At 38.5% G+C, this 26,420-nt stretch overlaps 1 protein-coding gene across 3 annotated transcripts in view; it reads left to right on the forward strand.

Moving 5' to 3' along the window:
• Positions 1 to 2,955: 2,955 nt before the first annotated feature.
• The window catches only part of LOC118897925 (cytochrome P450 20A1), a 73,427-nt gene continuing 49,962 nt past the window's right edge, over positions 2,956 to 26,420 (forward strand). Inside the window, exons 1-4 of one of the 3 annotated variants that reach the window (XM_036857564.1) lie at positions 2,956 to 3,178; positions 7,761 to 7,810; positions 8,433 to 8,599; positions 11,120 to 11,262. In XM_036857564.1, the coding sequence (XP_036713459.1) occupies positions 3,107 to 3,178; positions 7,761 to 7,810; positions 8,433 to 8,599; positions 11,120 to 11,262 (432 nt within the window). In that variant the 5' untranslated portion in view covers positions 2,956 to 3,106. Of the gene's footprint in view, positions 3,179 to 4,902; positions 4,999 to 7,760; positions 7,811 to 8,432; positions 8,600 to 11,119; positions 11,263 to 26,420 lie in introns of those variants that run through there. The other 2 variants (XM_036857565.1, XM_036857563.1) reach the window with 2 other exon arrangements.

Raw genomic sequence — 26,420 nt, forward strand, 5'->3', positions numbered from 1 at the left:
ACATGTATTTTATGTATATGGTTTGCCCTTTATGTCTACAGGGCCTTAACCAGCACCATTACCTTAAGGGCAGTGGAGTATTTGATTCATTGGCAAGGGATTCCATATAACATCACCTCAGACCAAAGGACCCACTTTACAGTAAGTAAGTGCTGGAGGGAGCCCATGACAGTGGAACTCACTGGTCATATCACATACATCACCCACAAGCTGCCATCCACATAAAGCATCAGAATAGCTTGCTGATGTGACCTGGATAATTAGGAAGAGGTACAGCTGCCATCACATAATGGAATATGTAATAGTGTAAAACCCAGGTGATTTACTTGGGCGCTACTTTGTACTTCTTTGCCCAATTGTGACTGCAAAGAGAAAAACCATAGTCTGAGAAGTACATGATTACCAGGTACTCAGGTAGTTCAGAATAATCCAGTCATTCTTCCGGACTAACCAAGCCTCAAGACTTGGTAGCTGAGTAAAGAGAATCTACCATGGATAGCGGAGAAAGAAGATTATATGTAACAGTTGTGGCCCTCAGAAAAACTACAGAGGCTAACTTCCCTTCCAAGTTTTTTCTCAGGAAGAGAGTAAGGTGGGTGTGTAGAAAAAGGCCCAGCAAAGCCCAATCATCGTGGGTAATTCTCATTCCAAACTCCCCACTAGGTTGGTGTAGGAGTTGTTGGGCCTGCATCATAGTTTCACTTCTCTTTCTGCCCAATCCAGATTCCTTCCTTCACATGTATTAATCCTTACTACATATCTTGCATCTTAAACTCCATCTCAGACTCTGCTGATACAATGTGCAAGTACCCCATACCACTCAACCTGTAGGAACTTTATCAATATGACAGACTCCTAAATAATTTTTGAGATTTCTCTCTGACCTTCTGGCATGTATTATTTTACTAAGGCATCTAGGAAATTTCTACTTTATGCTCACCAGGTCTCAATAGTATGTCATCAGAGTAATGGACAAGCAAGATATTGTGTGGAATACCATTACAAATAAGTTAGAAATTTTATCTTATTATGTCACAAAGGAGAACTGACAAAGTCCTGGAGTAAAACACTGATGGTGTAATGCTGTCTCTACTAGGTAAAGGCAAACTGTATCTGATTACCCTTATTCATTAGAATTGAGAAAAAAAATTTGCACCCACCAAACAGGCAATTTAATGGCAATAATAATTACCATGTGGATCAGAGTCCCAGCAGGAGACAGATGGCATGCTGAAACCAGTAATTATAAGAGAGTTCAGTAAAGGAAATATTTATGAAGATGTGGGAAGGGTTTGAGGAAACCACAAGGTTTCAGTGCTCCAAGACTAGCAGCGGAGGTGAGCCATCACCAACCCTGAGCCTGAAGTGGCAAGAAGGGAGTTCCATTTCCTAGAAAGGGGTATCTGTATGGGAAGGGCCATATGACAGGAGCTGTGGTAAACAGTGAGTCCACAGCATGAAAGCCCGGAGAATGAATAGCTTGACTTTACTTTCCTCTCATCTTATGCTATTATTTCCCATTGGCCAAATCCAACCAGAATTTGGATCAGAGGGCTAGGGAACCCACTGAGTGTCCTTTTATATGGACAGTACCACCTATAGAGCAGAGCAAGACAGGCCCATGCGTGGGAGTTACCCACATATCACAAATCCATAAAAAAGTTAAAGAACGCATGGGCAAATCAGTATTCGATGGTCAATCAGGATGTGGTGGTTAATCAGGATTTTGTGGTCAACTAAACTGTTAACATCCACTCTCATAGCTAATACTGCTCAGGCTCCAGGGAACTTCTTCATATCTCACATTCTATATCTTTGAAATATTATAAAATGTGACTGCATCTAAATGCTATAAAGGTTTGTAGGCTGTGCTGCTATAAAACTGGAGGAGAATATAACAGTGGAAAGAGTATTTGAGCAAGTCGATAAAAATAGGTAACTTACTTTAGCCAATCTTTGTTCTCAGCATAAACACAATAGATTTTTGCATAACGAAACATTATTTCTTCTCTTAGGGTTTCATTAGTGGACTGGAAGTACTCCACAATTATTGTGGTGACCATGGTGGTTGCAGTTGGCAGCTTAGGAACCCTTCTCCATATTAAATTACTGTTCCTTTTAAAATAATATATATGTAGGTCTAGATATGATGTCAGTAAAGTGTGGTACCAATTCTTTATATTACCCTACAGATCTAGTTATCGCTTTAAGAGACGGTGAGAATCACAATATAAGTGATACAATTGTTATGATAAATTTAAACTGTTTTATAATATTTGCTGCAATAACAATGTTACCATAGGCAGCAACTCCATTACAGTTGAACACAATAGATAAAAGTCATTGTTCATTTCTGAAGATAAAGACTACTTAAAAAATTTTATTGATAATTCCAGTTGCTACTGCCTCAACAGAGCAAAATTTCTTCAATTTGAAAGAATTAAAACAACTATTCTATACATAAATTATGCTTCAATAAACCTGAGATTGTTTTAAAAAAATCTATCCAAGAACCACAGTGACCGGAAGACAGGATAATTTGGCATTTCTGCAGACAGAAAACAAATGATGTCAAAAATCTTGATTTTAAAAATAGAGATTCTTCTGAAGTAAAGGGAAGAAAAATAAATTTTATGAAATAAATATATAATGTGTGAATTATGCATCTATATTTTATATTTGATCCAAACACCACTAGATTATTATAGAACACCCAGACATGTGCAATAATTAAGTTCAGCTACATTTTGTTATTACATATATTTTAAATCTACTTGGAAAAGTGTTGGTCGGGGCAGAGCGATGATAACTCCTAACGTTTTCTCCAAGCCAGGGTTCCTCTTCCCCCAGCAACTCGATCCCGGAGTCGTGGGCGTGTCTGGAGTCGCGTCCGCCGGAATCCCGCCTCGGGGCGCGGTTCCCAGAGCTCCTCCGCGCTCCCTTGCTCCCCTCGCCAGCCCCGGCGGCCCAGGCCACGCCCCCAGCGGCCCATTTGTTCGCTCGTCCGGCGGGCGCTCCCGCACACCCCTCCGTTGCTCGGGTCCCACCAGGCTGAGGCGCTGCTGCCGAGCGCGGAACCGAGACGTGGCTCCCGGGCGGAGGAGCCATGTTGGACTTCGCGATCTTCGCCGTTACCTTCTTGCTGGCTTTGGTGGGAGCGGTGCTCTACCTCTACCCGGTAACCGCCGGCTCGGCCTCGGTCTCGCCCGCATCCACGTCGCCCTGCCCGCGGCGGGCCGCAGGGGGCGGGCCCGGGGGGGGGCGGGGAGAGCTCCTGCTCCGGCTCCTGCTCCGTCCAGCTCCGGGCCCGCGCGGGCCCGGCTCCCGGGGCATGTGACGCCTCGCGGGCGCGCGCGGGGCTGGCGCTGAGGACGGAGCGGCGCGGGCCGCACGGCCGCCTTCCGACGCCGAGTGAGGCGGGCAGGTGGTTCAGCAGCGCGGGCGCGGCCGCCGGGGGCTGAGGGCTGGTCCGCGGGTCCGGCCTCCCTGCGCCTGCCCTCGCCACGCCACTGTTAAGGGCGGGTCTGAAGTGCTTGGGTGGCTTTCGGGCAGTAACTCTGCCCACTCCAGTCCCAGTTTCTAGTGTGCCTGGGAGGAAACTCCAGGCTGCTCCACGCCTTTCCCCTTTCCCGAGGATTCTCCCCCAGTGTTTCTTTTGTTGTCTACTCTTCTGTCTTTCGACTTTCATTCCTGAAATCCAGAGTCCTTAAGGTCCAGACCGGGTCTTGCTCCTCGCTGGGCCTCACGGGCCAAATAAAGGGGTCGTGGAAGGAGCCCTGCGCAGGGGGAGGTCAGCTGTGAGCTTCACCTAGCCAAGTGCTTTATCTCTGAATCGCCTTCCGGCCTTCTTTCTCTTCTTGCCTTCTTCAGCCTCAGAAGGTGGTTCTGAAAACAAAGGAGCTAATGGATGAGGGATCATCTACAAAGCAAGGTGGTGGTTTTGTAGCAGAAGTTGTAAAGCAGCAGCACAGTGCCAAATACATCACTGGCAATGACAGAACACCTTAAATATTCTCGCTGGTAAATGGATTGGATTGGAGTATTGCAACTGCACAATCTGGAACTTTCAGTGAATCTTATTTTCTGAGAAATAGCCATCTAGAAGGTTAGGAAAGTGCGGGAGTAGGGAAATGAGATTTCCAGGCAGCTCACTTGAGGGTCATGAAATTAAAATAAGACTAGTCAGCATGGGTGTGTTTTTCCCCAGCAGTTTTTCTTCATCTATGTGGAATCAGGGGCAGTTGACAGAATATTGGGTTTAATTAGAATTGGTGTTTTACTAGGTGCTTTTGACAAAAGGATACAGGGCAAGGGAGTGGTTATAATGGACCATGTAATCTAAGCTGGACAGAGTGAAAAATGAATATATGAGTGGGTGGGTTAAAAGTCCTTTTGGGGTAAAAATAGTTTTTGGAGTCAAGATGTTAAAAATAGTGAAAAGGAAAAATAGGAGGTGCTTGGAGAGTTGGATGCTTGATGTTAAAACTCTGGAGATGGTGAAGTTATTGGTAATGTCAAGACCTCGTGTACAACCATGAGAATGAGTGGCTGAGATCAGGTGGAGTTGTGAGTTGGGGACAGATGGGTCAGGAAAGAGGATAAACTTCTGTAGGAATAGGAGTCGGGGGGATGAGGGAAGACCTGAGGATGGTAGTCCTGGGCTTAGTGTGCTGTCTAATGTAGGTAAGGAAAAAGGTCATAGTAACATTCTAGATGGTCTCAAGGTAGATGATAGTGGTGAGGCTACGATTGTCAGGGAGGTTGGCAGGGTCTTGCCAGGTGCATGCCAATTTGGGGATCTCATCAATTTAGCTACGTGGAAGATGTGGATATAGTAAAGGGCAGGAGAGCATTTTGCCTGGTGTTCTGGGGCTCACTCTTCATTTCTCCTCTTGAAGGGTGGAGGTTGGTGTAGGAGCCCTCTTATCCAAAGCGCACAGACTTCTGAGGCACCCTCTGCATGCCTGCTGCTGGAGCTGTAGAAGCATGATTAGTGCGGTGAGGAGGGGTTGTACTTAGTACTTGCACATTTTTAGAGGTTCTTCACTCCTGCCTATCAGTAGTTTTCGGCAGATATTTCGACATTTCTGTCGTAACGCTGCTCAGTGAACTCGTTCAAGTATTCAGAGACATCAGCTGTATTTTCTTCCCCATGAAAATATCCATCACGGAGCCTTCCATCACCCTTCCCCAGTCAGTAGTGGTTACCATCTCCTTCAGCTGCATAGCTCTTGTCCTTTTACTATCAGAACTGGTATTCTCTTTGCCTGTGTTGGATACCCTATTTCCTAGGTGCCACATGAGTCTCTCTCTCTCTCTTTTCTTTCAGTTCCTTTATTTGCCGCAGTGCATCATTTTCCAGTAATTTCCTAAGAAAGTGTGCATGGAAAACACATTTTTTGAGATCTTGCTTGTGTGAAAATCTTTCTGTTCTAGCTTCACACTTGAATGATAGTTGGGCTCAGTATAAAATTCTAAGTTGGAAATAATTTTCCCTTAGAATTATAGGGGCCACCACCCACCAGCCTGTTGTTCCATTGGTTGGATTGTTCGTCCACTGTTATCTCCTCTCCCATTCTCTTTATCCTTATTTTCTCCTTTTTTATTTCTTCACTTTCAGTTTGTGGGATTTCAGGAAGAGATAATTGATGCGTGTTATCAATCTACCATGTTTAAAGAGAGGTCAGGAAACTTGTTTCAGTCAATAATTTCAGCCTAGAAAATAAAAAGTTGGCTTTTTTTATACGACTGACTTTTTCTAGTTGAGTTCCTTCCATCCTTTTCCCCACTTTTTTTTTTTTTTTTTAAATAAAGGAATTCCTTTTAAAGTTTTTTGTTTTTTTTTTTTGTTTTTTTAATTTATTTATTTTTGGCTGTGTTGGGTCTTCGCTTCCGCGAGGGCTTTCTCTAGTTGTGGCAAGCGAGGGCCACTCTTCATCACGGTGCGCGGGCCTCTCACTGTCGTGGCCTCTCTTGTTGCGGAGCACAGGCTCCAGACGCTCAGGCTCAGTAGTTGTGGCTCACGGGCCTAGTTGCTCCGCGGCATGTGGGATCTTCCCAGACCAGGGCTCGAACCCGTGTCCCCTGCATTAGCAGGCAGATTCTCAACCACTGCGCCACCAGGGAAGCCCTCCCCACTTTTTATAATATTAAACTTGACACGTTTCCATTATTGATGAGACTGTAGGACAAAATTTTACGTTGTAGGTTTCATTGTCATCAGTTAAATGCAAGTTGCACATACTGTTGCCTAGACAGTATTCTTTTTTTTTTGGAAAGATTATCACTTCAGACTACTACTTTTGTTTGTTTGTTTTAAATTCATTTTTATTTATTTATTTTTGGCCGGGTTGGGTCTTTGTTGCTGCACGCGGGCTTTCTCTAGTTGCGGCGAGTGAGGGCTACTCTACTTTGTGGTACCCGGGCTTCTCATTGCGGTGGCTTCTCTTTTTGCGGAGCATGGACTCTAGGTGCGCGGGCTTCAGTAGTTGTGGCACACAGGCTCAGTAGTTGTGGCTCGTGGGCTATAGAGTGCAGGCTCAGTAGTTGTGGTGCACGGGCTTAGTTGCTCCGAGGCATGTGGGATCTTCCCAGACCAGAGCTTGAACCCGTGTCCCCTTCATTGGCAAGCGGATTCTTAACCACTGCACCACCAGGGAAGCCCCTAGATAGTATTCTTATAGGATTTAGTACAAACTGTAAAACTCTTCAGTTAGTATCATTCAACCTAGTATCTCTCTTTTGGCATACATACCCCAAAGGAGGAAAAAAGTAAAGTTGAACAAAGATTTTCATGGCACTACCTACAACAAAGAAAATGAAAGAAAGAAATAGCCTAGATTTTTTACAACACTATAGCAGGAAGATGATTACACAATTCTGGATACATAGTGGAACACAGTTTAGCCTTTAAATGTTCAAATAAATAAATATTCATTTATTTGTATAATGTTAAGTGGGGGGAAAAGGGCAGAATGTCAAACAAATAAACTCTGATTAATACTAGCTAAAATCATGGACAAAATTCAGAATTGATTCTGGAGTTGACTATTTTAGGTTATTTTTCCTATAAATATTTAGGTTATGTAAAAATAGTTTTATAAGATATCTTATTATAAAAGTAATACGCTTGTTGTAAAATAAAAAAAAGACACTAACCTCTAAACCCAGCGACCATAAACCCAGTACAAAATTGTAAAAAATGAAAATTCCCCCAACTTTTTCATAGTTCATTCTTCAGAGGTTGTCACTTTAACAATTTGCTATGAATTCTTTTGTTATTTATTTCTATAGCAGACACCTCTCTGACTGTATGACCCTGATAATAATAACTGCATTAAAGCAAATGATGAATATCACATTGTATTTTGGTAAATTCTTTGACTAGAAAGAGGAGAACTATTTTAGGAATGAAACTATTATAATCATGACATTGATTTTTTTTGAAAGCCAAGCCAGATGGGACCATATATAGTCTCAGAACAAAGAAAAGTGTACTTGATTATGTATTAATTGAGGTAGAATGGATGTTAAATTCTTCAAACACCTTAGTTTAATTGATAGAGAGGAGGAATATTAGGATAATTCTTTTCAATACAAAGAATCCAGTTTTTGTATTTTAATATAGAAATAATCTCTGAGATTCAACTAATTTGGAAAACCATCATTTAAGGTCCTGCAGATGTCTTGGGAAAACACATCTGACTTATGGGATATGTGATAATTCATTATACTAAACTCTTTAAAATTTTTTCCCTAAGGCTTCCAGACAAGCTGCAGGAATTCCAGGGATTACTCCAACAGAAGAAAAGTGAGTTGTTTTTTTTTTTAAATCAAGTAGAGTCAACTCTTAATTTTTGGATCAAAACTAAACCATATCTTTAGATTACTCAGTTTATTTCATTCCTTTGTTTTCTCTAAACTTATCTCTGGGCATACTACCTAAACTTTGTTAAGAACAGAAAGGAAGCCTGTATAAATCAAAACCTTTAACTTCTTTCACTTCTGCTAGCCAGAGAGTGTTGAAAATAGAAAGAAAGGATTAAGATAGAAGGAAATAAGAAAAAATTGCCATAGCTGATTTAAATTAGCCTATGATTTAGTAGCCAATGATGGTGTCCATTGCTATCTCAGAATGAGTTGCTGTAAAAATTGGATAGTTTTCCCGTGTCTAAGTCAGATGTTCCTCGTGTAGCTTTTTTATCTGGTATGAAGTGTTATGAATTCTCAAAATATCAGACAAATCCGTATGCAAATATAACTACCGAAAGAGAGAAGTCAAATATAATTCAGTTTTGGATTTTGCAGTAATTTGAATTTTGTGTATTTTTGCTCTCATCTGTTGACACAGTTAATTCAGAATCAACTAGTATTGTTTTTCTGATTCTTCAATGTTAAATTGATTATTTTGTCAAATGTTGCTCTTTTTTCAGAGATGGTAATCTTCCAGATATTGTGAACAGTGGAAGTTTGCACGAGTTCCTGGTTAATTTGCATGAGAAATATGGGCCTGTGGTCTCTTTCTGGTTTGGCAGGCGCCTTGTGGTTAGTTTGGGCACTGTTGATGTGCTAAAGCAGCATATCAACCCCAATAAGACATGTAAGTTTAATTTTCTTTTTAATTAGAGTAGTTGTCTATAAATGAAGATCCATACATTGTTCTTAGGAATAGCTAACATTTATTAAATACTTTGTATTATATGCCAGACATTGTGCTGAAGTCTTTATATTAATTACTTCATTTAAGACACAGTATTGTAAAATGATTATTTTCTTCCTTCAATTTATATATATATACGAAAAAAATCCCAGTGTAAATGCCAACAGGATTTTTTTGGAACCTGAAAAAACATTTCCAGGGTATGTCTGAAAGAGTAAAGGTACAAGAGCAGTTAAGAAACATCTAGAAAGAACATTAGCGTGAGAGATTCTTGTGCCATCAGGTCGAACGGTGTATTATAAAACTTAATTAACTTAAAGAATCTTGTACTGTGATAGGACTAGATGGATTGATGGAATGGAGTAGGTAGCCCAGTAGACAATCTGAGTATATATGATAAAGGTAGCATTTTATGATAAAGGGGAAAGGTAATAAATGGTTTGGGAAAACTAGTTAGCTATTTGGAAAAAATAAATCTCAGTCCCTGTCTCACTCTTTATATCAAAATAAATTAGAAATGATTAAAATTTGGAGTCATAAAAGTAATAGAAGAAAAAATGGTTAAATCTTAAATTTTTTTGAGGGGGTTGTTGATGAGCCCTTTTGTACCATGACATGAGATCTAAGAGCCATCAATCACAAGATGGGTAAATCTGTCTACATAAAAATGAAAAAATTTCAGTACAATAAAAAACACCATGAAAAGGAGAGAGATAGGAAAAGAGAGAGATAGGAAAATGTTGGCCACATACTATATTTCTGTAAAATAAAAAGGTACCACGAAAAAGTTTAAAAGAGAGATGGAACTATTTACCACCTATATATATATAAAGTAAATGAAAACTAATGAGAAAATAAAAGTAAAATGCAATTGTGGAAAAATGGGCAAAAACAAGGTAATTAAAAAAGAAGAAATAAAAATAGCCAAAAAGCAAATTAAAAGATTTCAACCTCACTAATAATCAGTGGGATGCAAATAAAAATGAGATTTTCACTTATTTGACTAGAAGAGATGAAAAATGTTGGCAAAACTCATTGTTGGTGAGGGAATGGAGAAACATGGAGTATAAATGTTTTACAAACTATCTGGAGAGAAGGTTGGCAGTGACCTTTGACTTATTTTAAGGAATTATCATAAACTGATAATCACATAGATGAGAAAAGACATTAGTATTATTCATAATAAAAACTTAAAACTTAAAAATTTTTAATGGCTGCATTAAAGGATACATTCAGGCGTTAATATGATGATATAGGTTTATTTTATTTTGTTCTTCAAATACTCATATAGCAATTTCTATATGCCAGCACTATTGTAAAACCTTACACACGTTAACTGATTTAATCCTCAGAACACCTTATGAAGTACGTATTATGATTATCCCCACTTTACAGAAGAGAAAACTGATGTACAGGGAGGCTAAGTCATTTGCCCAAAGTCACACAACTAATTAGTGATGGAGCTGGGACTTGAAGCTAGGCTCTCTGGGCTGGGTCTGTTTTCTTAATCACAAAATTTCCGCAATGTGGAAGGATGGCTCTGTTAAGAAATACAAAGATAGGTAAAACCAGACATGGCCTCTGCTCCTGTGGAATTTATAGTCTAGTGCTGGGGAAGAGGGGGGAGCATGTAAATGGTGTTCGAATGATCACAGTAATGAACTGAGAGACGTGCTCTGAAAGAAGGGACTATAGTTCTTTGCAAAATCTGACAGATTTTTCTGTCTGTCTCTCTCTGGTAAGAAATGTTAACAGCTGTAAAAAAAAAAATCTCAGATATTTAACAGTGACTATCTCTGTGTGGTGAGATTTAGATGAATTTATTTTCTTTGTATCTATGTTGTTTTAATTACTTACAATGACAGTGTATTTTTGCATATGTGGAAACAATATAGTCATTAAAGAAACACTTAGGGAATTCTCTGGTGATCCAGTGGTTAGCACTCTGTGCTTCCACTGCAGGGGGCCTGGGTTTGATCCCTGGTTGGGGAACTAAGATCCTGTGAGCCTCACAGCGCTGCTGCCAAAAAAAAAAAAAGGAAACAAGAAACACTTAAAAATGAATGAAGGAGAAAAGAAAAGAAATTTTTGGATTCAGCTAAATAATTTTAACTGTAATACTTGACAGTTACATACACAACATCAATTTTGCTTTAAAAATCAGTGGTGTGATTTTTTTTTTTACAAAGTGAAAGATACTGCTGTCATGTGAGTAGAAAATTTATGTAAGTATTAATGATATACAGTGGAATTCCCAGTCAAAATATTGTTTTCTTGCCAATCTTTATTGCCTCTTGAACTGTTCACATTTAGGAAAGACAAGGGAGTTGTGAAAAAAAGTTCATAGTCTCTTGGCTACAGTCCCGTACCTCCCTGCTCTCTGTTCTTTTGCTGGAGATTTATTTATTTATTTTTTGAGTGATTACTTTGCCTTTGAAATGTTTAATTTGTCTGTTTCAGCGGACCCTTTTGAAACCATGCTAAAGTCATTATTAAGGTATCAGTCTGATAGTGGGAACGTGAGCGAAAACCTCATGAGGAAAAAATTGTACGAAAATGGTGTGACTGATTCTCTGCGGAGTAATTTTGCTCTCCTGCTAAAGGTAAGGTAGTTTGGCCTGGAATTCTATCATACAGATAATAGTATATGGATCTTCCTCGAGTTACGATGGGGTTATGTCCTGATAAACACATCGTGAGTTGAAAAATATCATAAGTTGAAAATGCATTTAAATACAGCTAATCTCCTGGACATAGCTTAGCCTAGCCTGCTTTAAACATAACTCAGAACACTTAGGTTAGCCTGCAGTTGGGCACAATCATCTCACGCTAAGCCTATTTTATAATAGAGTGTTGACTAGCTCGTGTAATTTATTGAATACTGTACAGAAAGTGAAAAATAGATTGTTGTCTGGGTACAGAATGGTTGTAAGCTTATGGGCTGTTTCCTCTCATGGTCCCATGGCTGGCCGTGGGCTACAGCTGCTGTCGCTGCCAGTGTCACAAAGTGTCGTACTTCATACGCTAGCCCAGCAGAAGATCAAGATAAGTTCAGAGGACCGTTTCTACTGAACGCTTATGGCTTTTGCGCCATGGTAACATTGAAAAATTGTACGTCGGGGACCATCTGTATATTTTAACTATTAGTGTGTCTTTGTCTTTCCTACTCTTTTCTTACCTGTCTTTCTAAGCTGAATTTTACTCTTTTTTTGCGGGGGTGGGCTGCACTGCAAGGCTTGTGGGATCTTAGTTCCCTTCCAGGGGTTGAATCCATGCTTCCTGCAGTGGAAGCGTAGAGCCTTAACCACAGGACCGCCAGGGAAGTCCCTCTAAGCTGATTTTTATTCTCCTGAAATTCTAAAACGAAACAAAAACAGAACAAAAATCTTAACAGCTAGACTCCCTTTGTAAGTTGGAATGATGGGAGCAGAGAGAACCTGAAGACATTTTATGTATCAGTAGATTTGTCCATTGTTTTCAGACCAGACTCTAAACCAGCATTTCCTAAAATATGGTCTGAACTCACCTGAAACACTCCCTCTTGTTCAAGGTGCAGATTACTGGGCCTTTACTTGGACAAACTGAATCACTGGGAGGGGCACCTGACATTTTTAAGAAGCTCAGCAAATCATTTACAAAGGCGGAGAGCAATACTAGTCCATACCGTTTCCTTTTTGTTCCTAAAGACCCTTAGCCAAGCGCTGTGTGCTGCCTCACAGTTCCCTGTGCTCCCACAGGGCCGTTGCAGACCTTCCCCCGTACTCTAGCACTGCCGGCCCTACCAGCCCCTTTGCTTGCTGTAGATGTCCTAGCCTCCTGCTTTGCTGAGACCAAGGAGCCCTTTACGTGTGAACTCCCTCAATAGCCTGTTCCCCCACCAATAGACTCTGTCCATCGCAAACCTTGGTTCTTTTTTCTTATTTTAAATCTTGAAGAATCCTTCCTTCTGTCCAAAGCTAATCTATCCATTCGTGCGATTTAAAAATAATGTAATTTATAAAAGTAATATATGCTTGCGGAAGAAAACGTGGAAAATCTGATAGTATAAAGAAATCACCCATAATTTCACTATAGATTTTTTTATATGGTTGAGATCATATTGTATGTACAATTTTATATACTTTTTCATTATAAAACGTATCGTAAGCATTTCCCCATCATTAAAAAATTTACAGGGACTTCCCTGGCCGTCCAGGTGAAGACTCTGCACTTGCACTGCGGGCGTGGGGTGAGGGTGAGGTGGGCACGGCTTCGAGGTTCCATCCCTGGTCAGGGAACTAAGATCCTGCATGCCCTGTGGCTTGGCCAAAAAGAAAAAAAAAAAAAAAGAAAAGAAAAGAGAAGAAAATTTCCAAAAATAACTAAAATTATGCTTTTTCTGCTAGTCACTTTATAAAATATGGAAACGTTTAGAAAAATCCTAAGGAAAAAAAATAAACATTTTTACTGCTGTTCATTCCCCGGTGATAACCATGTTTAACATTTTAAAGTACTTTTCATCATTCCAGTCATTTCTGTGTACAGTAGAATTTCAGTCAGCATTATACTGTATAGATAGTTTTAGACTCTGCATTTTTATTTACCATTATATGATAAGTATTTTTATAACAGTAAATATTCTTAGAAAATTACATTTGAAAAGAGTCCCTAATGTCACTTTTACCTTCTGAATATCTTTCAAATTGCTCTACTCCACCAGCACTGCTCCCATCCTGGTTTAAGCTTCCATCATCTTATGTGGATTGCTTGTTTCTCTGCCTTCTCTCTGCACTTCTCCTCCAATTTCTACCCTCTGATAGGGATTCTTAAGCTTTTTTTAAGACATATACCCCTTGCAGTTGTGGTGAAACCTACAGACTCCTTCGGAGAATAGCATTTGAAAATGTAACTACAAAGGAAACCGATATAGTTATCAAAATGTTATTTTTAAAAAACTTGTGATATTATAATATCTGTTCTTTATTGTTAATGTATTAAATAACAAGGTCTAGCAATGCTTCCCCAAACTTCCACAATTTTAAAATAATGATGTTATGAGAGACAAAACCATTATTTTGAGAGTTTTACAATAACCAAAATATAATGTGAACGTATTTGAGATTTGTATTGCTACAAAGTTAAAAGCCCTATATTCAGAAAGAAATGCTTAATTTTATTTAGAGGTTAGTGAAAAATAAAGATTTTTTTCCCCCCTCATCCAAGTTCATGGACTCCTGGATTCTATGCACAGACCCTTTGGTATCTATGGACTGGATGTTCATAACCCCTGAGAACAGACACTTTCAAAATACAATTCTTATTTTATCAGTCCCTGATCAAAAACCTCCACTGGCTTCCCTTTGCTCTTGGGACAAACTCCGAAGTCTTGAATGTAATCTTAAAGACCGTATGTGGTTTGACCTGCCTACTTTTCCAGCCTCGTTTCCCACTTTCTCATTTGTGCTTATACTCTAGCCACCCTGGTTTTCTCTTAGTTCTATACCTTGTTCTCTCCTATCTCAAGGGCTCTGTATATGCTTTTCCTGTTGCCTGGATTGTCTCATCTAACCATCCACACACCTAGTTAATGCATGTTTATTCTTCAGCTCAGTTTAGATGTCACTTCCCCAGGGAAGCCATCTCTGATCATCCCACTGTCCCTAGGAAGGTCCCCCTTTTAGATGCTGTCATAACACCCTTTGGTTTTCCTTTGCAACACGTCCTAGTTTGTAAGTATTTTATGTGTAATTCTATGAATAATCTTTCCTAAGCTGTATGCTCCACGGAGGGAGACACTATTCTGTTTTGATGTCTACTGTATCCGTGGGTCTTGGTGTAGAGTAGGCCCTCAGTAAATATTTATTATATCAGTGAATGAATACTGACCAACTTACAGGTCCTCAATTCATAGTCTCTTCTCTTATCTCTGTGGGTCTGTTCTTGCTATGTTCTCCTCAGCTAACTCCTGGCCAACTCCTCTTCCAATATACAGTTTAGTTACCTACCCTCCGCCATTCACCCTCTTTACTACCATGACAACCTGGATATACTTACATAACAAAATTAAATTGACTTTCTTGTCTCCCTTCTTATATTGTGTTTTCCTTCCCCTTTCCTCTAATCTGTGTACCTCGAAGAAAGTTACTTATTTTGTTGTATGTTCTTCTTGGGAAGTAGTAGTATTGTATAGAGCAGAGACTTTAAGCTTGGGCAAAAGGCTTTGAATCTTATTTCTGTCATTTAGTATCTGCATGATTCTTTGTGTGTTGCTTGGCCTTTGTGAGCTTTTATTGCCTCTTTTTTTTTTTTTTTTTTGGCCACTCTGCAGGGATCCCTTAGTTCTCCAACCAGGGGTCAAACCCGTGCGCCTTGCGTTAGAAGCACAGAGTCTTAACCACTGGACCGCCAGGGAGGTCCTATTGCCTCATCTTAAATTGAGGATAATAGCATCCATGTTACAAATTTCCTGTGAGGATTATATGAGGTCATGATGTAAAATACTTAACAACAGGTCTTAGAACACAGTAACTACTCAAAAAAATACCTTTCCTTCCTTTGTTTGAGAAGTAGATTTTCCTGCTGTTTGTTTGCTGCTCCCCCCGCCTCCCAACGTTCTTCTGTTCTGTTCACATTTCTTCTTTCTTACATTTTTCCTGCTCCTCTGAAACTACACCTCCTTATTAATGCTTCCAATTTAGTTAATGCGTTCCTTCTTTCATGCAGCGTTTTTATAGTTGATGGGCCTATATCTGTCCCATTTGGAGGGTTACGTAGGAGTCCTTTCTGTTCTATATAGATTAAACCCACATTCACTCACAAGTACACAAATACACCCCACTGACTTTCACATTATATATGGTAAATAATTTTAAAAATCATGGAAAAAATTTTTTTTCGAATTTTTGAATTTTATTTTATTTATTTTTCTATACAGCAGGTTCTCATTAGTCATCCATTTTATACACATCAGTGTATACGTGTCAAACCCAATCTCCCAATTCATCACCCCCTACCCCACTTTCCCCCCTTGGTGTCCATACATTTGTTCTCTACATCTGTGTCTCTATTTCTGCCCTGCAAACCAGTTCATCTGTACCATTTTTCTAGGTTCCACATATATGCATTAATATACAATATTTGTTTTTCTCTTTCTGACTTAACTTCACTTTGTATGACAGTCTCTTAAGTCCATGCACATCTCTACAAATGACCCAATTTCGTTCCTTATTATGGCTGAGTAATATTCCATTGTATATATGTACCACATCTTTTTTATTCATTCGACTGTTAATGGGCATTTAGGTTGCTTCCATGACCTGGCTATTGTAAATAGTGCTGCAGTGAATATCGGGGTGCATGTGTCTTTTTGAATTATGGTTTTCTCAGGGTATATGCCCAGTAGTGGGATTGCTGGGTTATATGGTAATTCGAGTTTTAGTTTTTTAAGGACCCTCCATACTGTTCTCCATAGTGGCTCTATCAATTTACATTCCCACCAACAGTGCAAGAGGGTTCCCTTTTCTCCACACCCTCTCCAACATTTGTTGTTTGAAGATTTTCTGATGATGCCCATTCTCACTGGTGTGAGGTGATACCTCATTGTAGTTTTGATTTGCATTTCTCTAATAATTAGTGTAAAAATCATGGAAAATTTAAATAAACAAAAATAGAAGAGTATAATGAACATCCATATTCTCATCACCAAACTTTTAACAGTTATCAAATTAGACACAATCTTACTTTATCTATACCCCTACTTACCTCCCCTGCTTTCTCTCTGGATTATTATTATTATTGTTTTTTAATTAATTAATTTATTTTTATTTTTGGCTGCGTTGGGTCTTCGTTTCTATGCGAGGGCTTTCTCTAGTTGCGGCAAGTGGAGGCCACTCTTCATCGCGGTGCGCAGGCCTCTCACTATCGCAGCCTCTCCTGTTGCAGAGCACAGGCTCCAGACGCGCAGGCTCAGTAGCTGTGGCTTACGGGCCTAGTTGCTCCGCGGCATGTGGGATCTTCCCAGACCGGGGCTCGAACCCGTGTCCCCTGCATTGGCAGGCAGATTCTCAACCACTGTGCCACCAGGGAAGCCTGGATTATTTTTAAACAGATTCCAGACATCATACCGATGAGGACATACTTTTTCAAGGGCTTAACAGTATTTAGCATGTAATAGCTACTTGGTCAGGTTTCTTTTCTTTTCCTTCTCACCTTCTGTAACTTTGTTCATTCCTCCTAAAAATATTCAGACTGCGCATTATAAGACTTTTGTGACTTTTTTGAGTTGTAGAATAACTGATAAATCTTAAGAGGATGCCATTTTGACTCATCCTACAGTATCCACTTTTTAAAAATGACATTCAGTAAATGCTTAATGCCATATTTTCCTTATTCTTCAATTCTGTTTGAAACTCACACTTTTCATTCAGGATTTGAGACTGGCTTGTTGAGTTTACCAGAAGCATTAATTAATATGTTGGCTCCTCTGCACAGTTTTGCTTCCAAAGACTAACCAAACAAGGCCTTTAACCATGGCCAACTGCTGATTAGTCTTTCTCCTCTCCAGTTCCTATTTCTAACTGATAGCCATTATTCACAGGGCCATCAGGAGATCTGTATATCAAATTTCCACCTTCTCATTATTGTCAGTACTATTTGGTTTTATTTTGTTTTAAATATTTATTTATTTGGCTGTGTCAGGTCTTAGTTGTGGCACGTGAGATCTTCATTGTGGCGTGTGGGACCTTTAGTTGCAGCTTGCGGGATCTTTAGTTATGGCATGCAGAATCTAATTCCCTGACCGGGGATTGAACCCAGGCCCCCTGCGTTGGGAGTGCGGAGTCTTAACCACTGGACCACCAGGGAGGTCCCAGTCAGTACTGTGTTGTATCATCAGGTTCTCTGGACCTCTCAGGCTGCCTGCTTGGGTTGTCATAGCTGGTCCTGTCACACCTGAATGTCCTACCTGAAAGCAGTTATGTTGCCTCCGTCTAAGCATTCACCAGTCAGAACCTTTCTTTCTGTTCTGTTTAAACACCTAACATTTGTCTGTAAGAATCTTTGTATTTAATTGTATAGCCCCAGGGAATTTTACCTATTTCTCTTTGCTTTGCTTTCAGTGATTATGCTTTTCAGTAATCTTTATTGTTAAAAGCCTTAATTAGTTTTTCTTCTCTGCTTCAAACTAAGTAATTCTAACTTCTTTAATCTTTTATCGTAGGCTCTATTTCCCAAATTTTCAATCTTTTTTGTCCTTGTTCTGTATTGCGTTTTTTCCTCCTCCTGTCTGATCAAAGGCAAATCAAAGTGGAAAATTATTTCCCAGTTTTCACATTTCTTGCCATCATATTTTCAAGCTTTGGTTCATAGACTGGGTCCATACATGAGAAGTGTGTTTCAGGTTTATGTTTTCAACCCTATAGCACAAGCCAGTTACTTAGCTTATTCATTAGTCAGAAATACCAATTAATATTTAATCAGCAAGAACGTGATTGAAGAGGGCTGTAGTCAGAGCATCCTCTTCCTCCCTACTAATGGTTTTTCTTTAAGAGAACAGGGCTGTTTACCAGAGTTATCACTCCAAAATCAGCTGTACTTCATATTGACACAATAAATCTTCTGCCTTTTTTATTTTTATTTTTATTTTGGTCCAGATCTGAATTCTGTATTCTGACTCTTCTCTAATCCTCTCAAACCTCATCCTGTGAGTTCTGGTTCCTTCCTGCCCTGACCGTCTCTGCTCCAAGGCTATGTGTAAACGTCCACTTTAGTTCTGTGAGTGTAACTTCTCTCTTCTGTGTGCTTCAGCCCCACATGCTCCTATGACTTTTGGGTTAAACTCTGGTTTAACAAGTATTTCTGGATTTTAGAATTTATGACAGTTTTCCAGAACCCTCTTAATTGACAGCTTAGTAATAATAGCCAAAATTATTGAACTCATTGGTTTAACACTATCAAGTGAAGCTCATCAACAGATTGTTAGAATTCCCATCTAATATACATAGTCAAGATTCATAAACTAAAAGAGATTCATATAAGCCTCCAGCAGATGTACTAGATATGTATGTCTAGAGTAAAAACCTCCACAAATCATTCCTAATGTTTGCATTGTTTTGTAGAGTACTGTGCAAAACAAATGGATGAGCAAATCATAACACAGTTCTGTGATACAAATGACAGTATTGATAATAAAATTTTTATGGTCATGGCTAAAAAGGGGAAAAAAAAGGCTTTACCAGCATAGGCTGAAAGCATTTCCTCGGTTAGTTGCATAATCAGTAATGATCTGGTACTGTGGGGAGATAGTCACAGTTAAAATCTCTGATAAGTCAAAAATTGTCCTGATAGGTTTTTAGGATACCATTTGGGTCCTAAATTTGTACCCAAATGGTCCAAATTTAGGAATACCTTTTATAGGTCCAATGTTTAGGAATACCATTTATAGGTTTGTGTTTTTTTTTTTGAACATGTAATATCCCACAGAAGAAAGGTCACCAGAAAACTACCTATCACTTAGAACTGAGGAAAGATATACCCTGGATTTCATTTAAAAACCAGCTATGTACAAAAGCTCTTACACATTATTAAGGAAAAGATACAAGCCCCAGTAGAAAAATGGCTAAAGAAGTGAACATGCAGTACGTTGTGGAAAACATGTAAATGGCCATTAAATATTTGAAACTTATTTAAACCCTACCAATAATTAGAACGAGATAAGCCAATTAAAGCAATGTTGAGTTATTTTTTACCTGTTAGACTGACAGAGGTTTTATAAAATGACAACACTTAGTACGTTCCAAAATATGGGAAATGGACACTGAGATTGCTGGTAAGAGTGTAAGCTGATACAGGCTTTCTCCAGGGCAGCATGGCCATATAAAGCAAAAGCTTAAAAACTACTTCTTAACTCAGAAATTTCATATCTAAGGAAGTCAAATGGCAATAGATGTATGTACAAAGATGGCTGTTGAAGCATTGTTTATTGTAGCAGAAATTGGAAAATACTTAAACATCCAGTAGTAGAGGATTATTTGAATGGTCGTAAATCCGTACAATGGATTAGAATGAAAACATTAAGGTGGCAAAGACATTTATTTACTGACATGGGGAGATGGTTTGCTAGAGCCAGCACAAACTTGGTGGCTTAAACACAGAAATTTATTGTCTCACAGTTCTGGAGGCTGTTGCCCAAGATCAAGGTGCCGGCAGAGTTGGTTCATTCTGAGGGCTGTGAGGGAAATCTGTTTTATGCCTCTTTCCTAGCTGCTAGTAGTTTGCTGGTAATCTCTGGTGTTCCTTGGCTTGTAGATTTATTACCCCAATCTCTGCCTTCATGTTTATAATGAGGTTTCCCTGTGTGTGTATATGTTTGTGTGTGTGTTTCAGTGTCCAATTTTCCCCTTTTTATAAGGACACAGTGGTATTGGATTAAGGCCCACCCTAATGTGCACATCTTAAACTGATTATCTGCAAAGAACCTATTCCCAAATGAGGTCACATTCACAGGCACTGGGGGTTAGAACTTCAAGATCTTTTTGGGGGCACAATTCAACCCATAACAGATGGTAAGTGAAAAAACCAGTATACAGAACAGTTTGTAGAGTATTATTACATTGTCCAAAGTATACCTTTATGCACACATGTATGTACACATATACGTGGATACACATACCTATAGAAAAACATGAAAAGCTATATAAAAAATGTTACCAGTAATTATTGCTACTGGGTTGAATTTAGGGTGATTTAAATTAATTTCTATATTTTCATCTATATTATTTTTAAGTTATTTATTGTTTTCTATATATTAATTTTCTTTTACACTAACCTGTATTACTGTACAAGTCAAAAACAATGAACCACTCAACTATCAGTGATAGTCTGAATAGTCACTGAATTTTCATTAGGAGCAAAGCTTAATAATTCATTTACTAATTAAAACCAAAATTCAATAATTTATTTAATTTTCTCTAAGAACAAAGCCTTTTATTCATGGACTTTTTTAGGACTGTGTATTTGGTTTCTTTTATTCTTCTGGAAGCTGCTAATATGCAGGAGTTGATTTGGGGAGAATTATGTTCCCTGCTGTTGTTTTTGTACTGTTCAGTATTTTTAATCAGATTTTTTTTTCTTTTTTAAAACCCCAAAACTGTAAAAGGCCAAATTTTATAAAGAGAAAGCGCTAATAATGTTCAATGACTTTACATATACAGTTATGACACATTATTAGTAAGACAGAATTGAATATTTAAAGAGGTATGTAGTAACTTTTGAGAGAGTTCTTACTCTCTGTCAGAAACATAACTTATTTTTTGAAGTAGAGGCAGGACAGTCATTTTAAATAAAGGGTTGGTAAACTCACTAAACATTTATTGAGCACCTGCGATTTACCAGACACTGTGCTAGGTACTAGGATTACCAATGTAAAAAACTGCCCTCCAGAAGGTTTAGGTCTAATGGTTATCAGGTACTGGGTCTTTAACCAAATATTAGAGTGATGCTAATCAAAAGCATTCCTTTTGTTAAATGTTGGGACAAGTCTCAAACTCTGAGTTTCTGACAGCAAATTGCTTATCACTTTGTATTTCTCTCACTCCTAAATCTACTCTTGGCCTACATCCTGACCCTTAATCTTAGAACACCTTCTGTTTTTGAAGTTCTTTGATCTGGTTTTAGTTTCCTTCTTACCCAACATGAACATAGTTGGTTACTCTAAAGATATATTTTTTACCTTCTTCCACATAGAGAGGCATAGTGGTTGAGAGCTTGGACGCGTCATCGAGCTGCCTGGGTTGGAATAGGAATTCTGTGATTTTTGTTGTGTGACCCTGGGCATGTTACTTATTTTCTGTGACACATTTCCTCATTTGTAAAATGGAGACAATAACAGTTACTTGTCACATAGTATTAACGATTAAATGAACTGACACATTAGTAGGTGCTTCCAAATAGTTTTTCACAGTGGTTTTACCATTTACAGTCCCACACAGCATATGAGAATTCTGCTTTTTCTGCATCCTCACCATTCCTTGGTATTGGTATATGTATAGGGGTATTTTGTTTTGAATTTTTGAATTTTATTTTATTTATTTTTTTATACAGCAGGTTCTTATTAGTCATCAATTTTATACATATAAGTGTATACATGTAAATCCCAATTGCCCAATTCATCACACCACCATCCCCACCCCGGGGCAGCTTTCCCCCCTTGGTGTCCATATGTTTGTTCTCTACATCTGTGTCTTAACTTCTGCCCTGCAAAACAGTTCATCTGTACCATTTTTCTAGGTTCCACATACACGCGTTAATATACGATATTTGTTTTTCTCTTTCTGACTTACTTCCTTCTGTATGACACTCTCTAGATCCATCCACGTCTCAACAAATGACCCAGTTTCATTCCTTTTTATGGCTGAGTAATATTCCATTGTCTATATGTACCACATCTTCTTTATCCATTCTTCTGTCGATGGGCATTTAGGTTCCTTCTATGACCTGGCTATTGTAAATAGTGCTGCAGTGAACATTGGGTTGCATGTGTCTTTTTGAATTATGGTTTTCTCAGGGTATATGACCAGTAGTGGGATTGCTGGATCATATGGTAATTCTATTTTTAGTTTTTTAAGGAACATCCATACTGTTCTCCATAGTGGCTGTATCAATTTACATTCCCACCAACAGTGCAAGAGGGTTCCCTTTTCTCCACACCCTCTCCAGCATTTGTTGCTTGTAGATTTTCTGATGATGCCCATTCTAACTGGTGTGAGGTGATACCTCATTGTAGTTTTGATTTGCATTTCTCTAATAATTAGTGATGTTGAGCAGCTTTTCATGTGCTTCTGGCCATCTGTATGTCTTCTTTGGAGAAATGTCTATTTAGGTCTTCAGCCCATTTTTGGATTGGGTTGTTTGTTTCTTTAATATTGAGCTGCATGAGCTGTTTATATATTTTGGAGATTAATCCTTTGTCCGTTGATTCGTTTGCAAATATTTTCTCCCATTCTGAGGGTTGTCTTTTTGTCTTGTTTATGGTTTCCTTTGCTGTGCAAAAGCTTTTAAGTTTCATTAGTTCCCATTTGTTTATTTTTGTTTTTATTTCCATTTCTCTAGGAGGTGGATCAAAAAAGATCTTGCTGTGATTTATGTCAAAGAGTGTTCTTCCTATGTTTTCCTCTAAGAGTTTTATAGTGTCCGGTCTTACATTTAGGTCTCGAATCCATTTTGAGTTTATTTTTGTGTATGGTGTTAGGGAGTGTTCTAATTTCATTCTTTTACATGTAGCTGTCCAGTTTTCCCAGCACCACTTATTGAAGAGACTCTCTTTTCTCCATTGTATATCCTTGCCTCCTTTGTCATAGATTAGCTGACCATAGGTGCGTGGGTTTATCTCTGGGCTTTCTATCTTGTTCCATTGATCTATGTTTCTGCTTTTGTGCCAGTACCATGTTGTCTTGATTACTGTAGCTTTGTAGTATAGTCTGAAGTCAGGGAATCTGATTCCTCCAGCTCTATTTTTTTTCCCTCAAGACTGCTTTGGCTATTCGGGGTCTTTAGTGTCTCCATACAAATTTTAAGATTTTTTGTTCTAGTTCCGTTAAAAATGCCATTGGTAATTTGATAGGGATTGCATTGAATCTGTAGATTGCTTTGGGTAGTATAGTCATTTTCACAATATTGATTCTTCCAACCAAGAATATGGTGTATCTCTCCATCTGTTGGTATCATCTTTAATTTCTTTCATCAGTGTCTTATAGTTTTCTGCATACAGGTCTTTTGTCTCTTTAGGTAGGTTTATTCCTAGGTATTTTATTCTTTTTGTTGCAGTGGTAAATGGGATTGTTTCCTTAATTTCTCTTTCATATTTTACATCATTAATGTATAGGAATGCAAGAGATTTCTGTGCATTAATTTTGTATCCTGCAACTTTACCAAATTCATTGATTAGCTCTAGTATTTTTTTGGTGGCATTTTTAGGATTCTCTATGTATAGTATCATGTCATCTGCAGTGACAGTTTTACTTCTTCTTTGCCAATTTGGATTCCTTTTATTTCTTTTTCTTCTCTGATTGCCGTGGTTAGGACTTCCAAAACTATGTTGAATAATAGTGGTGAGAGTGGACATCCTTGTCTTGTTCCTGATCTTAGAGGAAATGCTTTCAGTTTTTCACCATTGAGAATGATGTTTGCTGTGGGTTTGTTGTATATGGCCTTTATTATGTTGAGGTAGTTTCCCTCTATGCCCACTTTCTGGAGAGTTTTTTTCATAAATGGGTGTTGGATTTTGTTGAGAGCTTTTTCTGCATCTATTGAGATGATCATATGGTTTTTCTTCTTCAATTTGTTAATATGGTGTATTACATTGATTGATTTGTTTATATTGAAGATTCCTTGCATCCCTGGGATAAATTCCACTTAATCATGGTGTCTGATCCTTTTAATATGTTGTTGGATTCTGTTTGCTAGTATTTTGTTGAGGATTTTTGCATCTATATTCATCAGTGATATAGGTCTGTAATTTTCTTTTTTTGTAGTATCTTTGTCTGGTTTTGGTATCAGGGTGATGGTGGCCTCATAGAATGAGTTTGGGAGTGTTCCTTCCTCCGCAATTTTTTGGAAGAGTTTGAGAAGGATGGGTGTTAGCTCTTCTCTAAATGTTTGATAGAATTCACCTGTGAAGCCATGTGGTCCTGGACTTCTGTTTGTTGGAAGATTTTTAATCACAGTTTCAATTTCATTACCTGTGATTGGTCTGTTCATATTTTCTGTTTCTTCCTGTTCAGTGTTGGAAGGTTATACCTTTCTAAGAATTTGTCCATTTCTTCCAGGTTGTCCATTTTATTGGCATAGAGTTGCTTGTAGTAGTCTCTTAGGATGCTTTGTATTTCTGCAGTGTCTGTTGTAACTTCCCCTTTTTCATTTCTAATTTTATTGGCTTGAGTTCTCTCCCTCTTTTCCTTGATGAGTCTGGCTAATGGTTTATCAATTTTGTTTATCTTCTCAAAGAACCAGCTTTTAGTTTTATTGATCTTTGCTGTTGTTTTCTTTGTTTCTATTTTGCTTATTTCTGCTCTGATCTTTATGATTTCTTTCCTTCTGCTAACTTTGGGTTTTGTTTGTTCTTCTTTCTCTAGTTCCTTCAGGTGTAAGTTTAGATTGTTTATTTGAGATTTTTCTTGTTTCTTGAGCTAGGCTTGTATAGGTATAAACTTCCCTCTTAGTACTGCTTTTGCTGCATCCCATAGGTATTGGATCGTCGTGTTTTCATTGTCATTTGTCTCTAGGTATTTTTTGATTTCCTCTTTGATTTCTTCAGTGATCTCTTGGTTATTTAGTAACATATTGTTTAGCCTCCACGTGTTTGTGTTTTTTACGTTTTATTCCCTGTAATTCATTTCTAATCTCATAGCATTGTGGTCAGAAAAGATGCTTGATATGATTTCAATTTTCCTAAGTTTACTGCGGTTTGATTTGTGACCCAAGATATGATCAATCCTGGAGAATGTTCCATGTGCACTTGAGAAGAAAGTGTAATCTGCTGTTTTTGGATGGATTATCCTATAAATATCAATTAAATCTATCTGGTCTATTGTGTCATTTAAAGCTTGTGTTTCCTCATAAATTTTCTGTCTGGATGATCTGTCCATTGGTGTAAGTGAGGTGTTAAAGTCCCCCACTATTATTGTGTCACTGTCAATTTCCTCTTTTATAGCTGTTAGCGGTTGCCTTATGTATTGAGGTGCTCCTATGTTGGGTGCATATATATTTATAATTGTTATATCTTCTTGGATTGATCCCTTGATCATTATGTAGTGTCCTTCCTTGTCTCTTGTAACATTCTTTATTTTAAAGTCTATTTTATCTGATATGAGTATAGCTACTCCAGCTTTCTTTTGATTTCCATTTGCATGGAATATCTTTTTCCATCCCCTCACTTTCAGTCTGTATGTGTCCCTATGTCTGAAGTGGGTCTCTTGTAGACAGCATATATATGGGTCTTGTTTTTGTATCCATTCTGCAAGCCTGTGTCTTTTGGTTGGAGCATTTAATCTATTCACGTTTAAGGTAATTATCGATATGTATGTTCCTATTACCATTTTCTTAATTGTTTTGGGTTTGTTTTTGTAGGTCCTTTCTTCTCTTGTGTTTCCCACTTAGAGAAGTTCCTTTAGCATTTGTTATAGAGCTGGTTTGGTGGTGCTGAATTCTTTTAGCTTTTGCTTGTCTGTAAAGCTTTTGATTTCTCCATCGGATCTGAATGAGATCCTTGCCGGGTAGAGTAATCTTGGTTGTAGTTTCTTCCCTTTCATCACTTTACGTATATCATGCCACTCCCTTCTGGCTTGTAGAGTTTCTGCTGAGAAATCAGCTGTTAACCTTTTGGGAGTTCCCTTGTATGTTATTTGTCATTTTTCCCTTGAGGCTTTCAATAATTTTTCTTGCCTTTAATTTTTGCCAGTTTCATTACTATGTGTCTCAGCATGTTTCTCCTTGGGTTTATCCTGTATGGGACTCTCTGCACTTCCTGGACTTGGGTGGCTATTTCCTTTCCCACGTTAGGGAAGTTTTTGACTATAATCTCTTCAAATATTTTCTCTGGTCCTTTCTCTCTCTCTTCTCCTTCTGGGACCCCTATAATGCAAATGTTGTTGCCTTTAAGGTTGTCCCAGAGGTCTCTTAGGCTGTCTTCATTTCTTTTCATTGTTTTTCTTTTTTCTGTTCTGCAGCAGTGAATTCCACCATTCTGTCTTCCAGGTCACTTATCCGTTCTTCTGCCTCAGTTATTCTG

Source organism: Balaenoptera musculus, chromosome 7, assembly GCF_009873245.2.
Source record: "Balaenoptera musculus isolate JJ_BM4_2016_0621 chromosome 7, mBalMus1.pri.v3, whole genome shotgun sequence".
Lineage (NCBI taxonomy): Eukaryota > Metazoa > Chordata > Mammalia > Artiodactyla > Balaenopteridae > Balaenoptera > Balaenoptera musculus.